At 39.3% G+C, this 3,381-nt stretch overlaps 1 protein-coding gene across 1 annotated transcript; it reads left to right on the plus strand.

The window, feature by feature from the left end:
* Positions 1–902: 902 nt before the first annotated feature.
* On the plus strand, positions 903–2,885 carry LOC118888302 (toll-like receptor 13). Its single transcript, XM_036839284.1, is given in 1 exon segment — positions 903–2,885. A coding segment is annotated over 1 exon segment (1,983 nt).
* Positions 2,886–3,381: the final 496 nt, after the last annotated feature.

Consider the following 3,381-nt stretch of genomic DNA (forward strand, 5'->3'; position numbering starts at 1 on the left):
TATAAAATATACTTTAATTAAGCTGCTATTAAAAATATATGTAAACTTACATCTAATTTCCACATAAATAAGATATAGCCTTTTCTTTGAATTGCTAATCTGCCTCACATTAGCTGTACAATATTTGTGTCTCTGAGCTTCCAGTTCCCCATGTATACAGTGGGGTTGAGACTATTTATCTTGCTGAGTTTTGTAGTGAGTCATTCATGCCTATGAAAATGCTGGACACATAGTAAGTGCTTGATATTTTCACACTTCTGTACTTACTGCCAGTTTATCATCTGTGCAAGAAAGTTGTTGCCCCTGTACACTCTCCCTTAGTTGATGGCTCTATTTCCCCCTCTCTCTTTGTGTTCTGGTCAAACTCAACTATATTCTTCCTTAAAAAATTAGGAGTATGAGGGAAGTTTTCTGACTTGATATATATTGAAATTTATAGCAAATAAAATAATTAATTGAAAATCTATAGATGTCATCCCATTAACAAAAAAAAAATCTATCATCACTATGATTTAATATAGGGAGGTTGTGACCAATACTATGAGACCAACATAAAAAAATGCATAGGAAATGTATGAATTTGAAAAAGAGATATATAACTTCCATTACCTACAGAGAACATAATCATTAACAGATAAACCTAATAGAATAAACAGTCATATTTTTAAAACTATTATGAGTTCAGAAAGCTTTCTATGCTTATGATCAACAAGAACACAAAAAATTAAAAACTTATGGCACCCTTGCTATACTTAACTAGAAAATTAGGAAAAAATAAGATATTTCTCAATATCTCAATAATAAAATCTAAAAGTTTCTAGGACATACCCTAACACAGAAACACAAAATTTTACAGAGAATATTTTAAAACTTTTTAAAAATATAAAGGAGGTTTTGACTAAATGAAGATATACCATGTCTATATTTGGTGTCGCCTCCTCCGAAATTTACCTGTATTAGAGGCTTTGGTTTTTTGGAAAAATGCCATTAATGCAGGGGGCATAAAGCGCCTTGCCAAATGTACCAGGCTTTTGTTCCTTGACCTGAGCCAAAGCAATAATCTTGTTCACCTCAATGACAGTGAGTTTGATGCTATGCCCAGCCTCCAAAGGTTGAATCTAAACACGTGTCAACTTTCCTTTCTCAGCAACAGGACCTGGGGTGCCCTCCAGAACTTGAGAGCCCTAGACCTGAGCCACAATAAGTTTAAAAGATTTCCAGATTTTGCATTTTCACCCTTGAGGTACCTACAATCTCTCTTTCTCTCTAGACATCCCATCACAGAACTCAATAATATGGCCTTCTATGGGCTGTATTCATTGAAGGAGCTCAACTTGGCTGGGTGCTGGATAGTAGAAATTGACAAATACTCCTTTGCTCAATTTCCAAATTTAGAGAGTTTAGACCTTGGATACAACAATATTCGGACACTGAAATGCAGAACATTTCAGTTTCTGAAGAAGCTCCAAGTTCTCATTCTCTCCCAGAACCACCTGAAAGACATAGAGGAGAATGCATTTTCTGACCTCAATTACCTCTATAAACTTGACTTGGCATACAATATCTTGTCAAGTTTTCAAGCAGGCCTTTTCTTGGGCCTGGAAAATCTAGAAGTTTTGAATCTCAGTTTTAATAAAATTAGTTATGAAACCACTAGGACCTTGCCATTTCCTTCATTTATGAACCTCAAGTCTGTGAAACAACTCAACCTAGAAGGACAAATACATGGAATTCAGGTTGTTCCAACCAACTTCTTCCAAGGGCTGAATGGCCTGCAGGAGTTACTCCTAGGGAAAAATCCCATGGTATTCCTAGACGACCTTCAGTTTGACTCCCTGATTAATCTCACAAAGTTGGATATCTCAGGAACAAAATCTGGAGACCGAAGTCTCAGTTTAAATATTTCCTTATTCCAAAAACTCAAAAGACTAAAAATGCTGCGCCTAGAAAACAACTTAGTGTCATTGACTCCTGGCATGTTCTCTGGCTTAGAAAGCCTTCAGGTCTTCTCTTTAAGATTCAACAACCTAAGAGTCATTAATCAAAGTCATCTGGAGAATCTGAAATCTCTGAAGTACTTTGATCTCTATGGGAACAAACTTCAGTGCAGCTGTGACAACGCATGGTTCAAGAATTGGTCAATAAACACAGCAAATGTCCATATCCCCTACCTCCGGAGCTATACTTGTCAGCAGCCAAATATCCAGAGTTTGTTGATAGATTTTGATGATTCTATGTGTAATTTTGACCTAGGAAAAGTTTGCTTCTTCTGCTCCTTCAGTCTGGTCCTCACAACCATGGTCTCCTCTTGGTTCATTGCCAAGATGACTCCATCTCTATGGTATGGGCTCTACATATTTTGAGCCTGGTACCTGGCCAAGTGGCATAGGACAGAGAAGGAGTTCATCTATGATGCCTTTGTCTCTTTCACTGCCACTGATGAGCAGTGGGTATATGAAGAGCTTGTTCCAGCCCTAGAAGAAGGTGGCCAGCCCACTTTTAAGCTCTGTCTTCACCACCGGGGCTTTGAACCAGACATAGACATCTTTGAGAACATCCAGAATGCCATCAACACCAGCCAGAAAACTTTGTGTGTGGTCAGTAACCACTACCTGCACAGTGAATGGTGCCAGCTTGAAGTACAGCTGGCCAGCATCAAGATGTTCTATGAGCACGAGGATGTCATCATCTTGATCTTCCTGGAAGAGATCCCAAACTATAAGTTATCCAGCTACCACCGACTCAGGAAACTTGTGAATAGGCAGACATTTATCACCTGGCCAGACAGTGCCCAAGAGAGGCCACTCTTCTGGGCTCGTATTAGAAATGCATTGGGCAACAAATCTGTGGAGAAAGACAACACACAGCTAATTGTGGCCCAGTGACTAGAAGTCTTTGTGACCTCAAATCCAATGTTGCCCAAGGTGTGTATCGACTAAGAGTGTGACTGAACGTACCTGCTCTGCGGGGAGAAGGTTGCTCATGACCGTTATTTGGTTAATGTCCATCAGGCAACTGGAAGAGTGAAGGGAGCTGCCTGAGGAAGCTTCAGGAACAGTGTTAGGGGATGTAATCCCGCTATTAGGGGATTAGATATCTGGAAAGTAGGGCCCTCATATGTGCTTGAGAACATTGCTCAGCTAGTTTATCCAAATCAGTTCCTGTCAAGATAGATTGAACTATACTCCTTCTAAGAACCTATAACAACATAAACACCACACACAGGGTTTAATAAAAGCAAAAAAAAAAAAAGTTAGGATTCTGGTGTATTCTCCTTTAGGGCATGAAATTCCAAAGGCCGGCTTCTGTTTAAGTCAGAGCCCAAGCGTTAGGAGAGTCCTAGTTTGGATCCATTGATTTACTCAATGGGAAGCAGCCTTG

This window comes from Balaenoptera musculus, chromosome X (assembly GCF_009873245.2).
Source record: "Balaenoptera musculus isolate JJ_BM4_2016_0621 chromosome X, mBalMus1.pri.v3, whole genome shotgun sequence".
Lineage (NCBI taxonomy): Eukaryota > Metazoa > Chordata > Mammalia > Artiodactyla > Balaenopteridae > Balaenoptera > Balaenoptera musculus.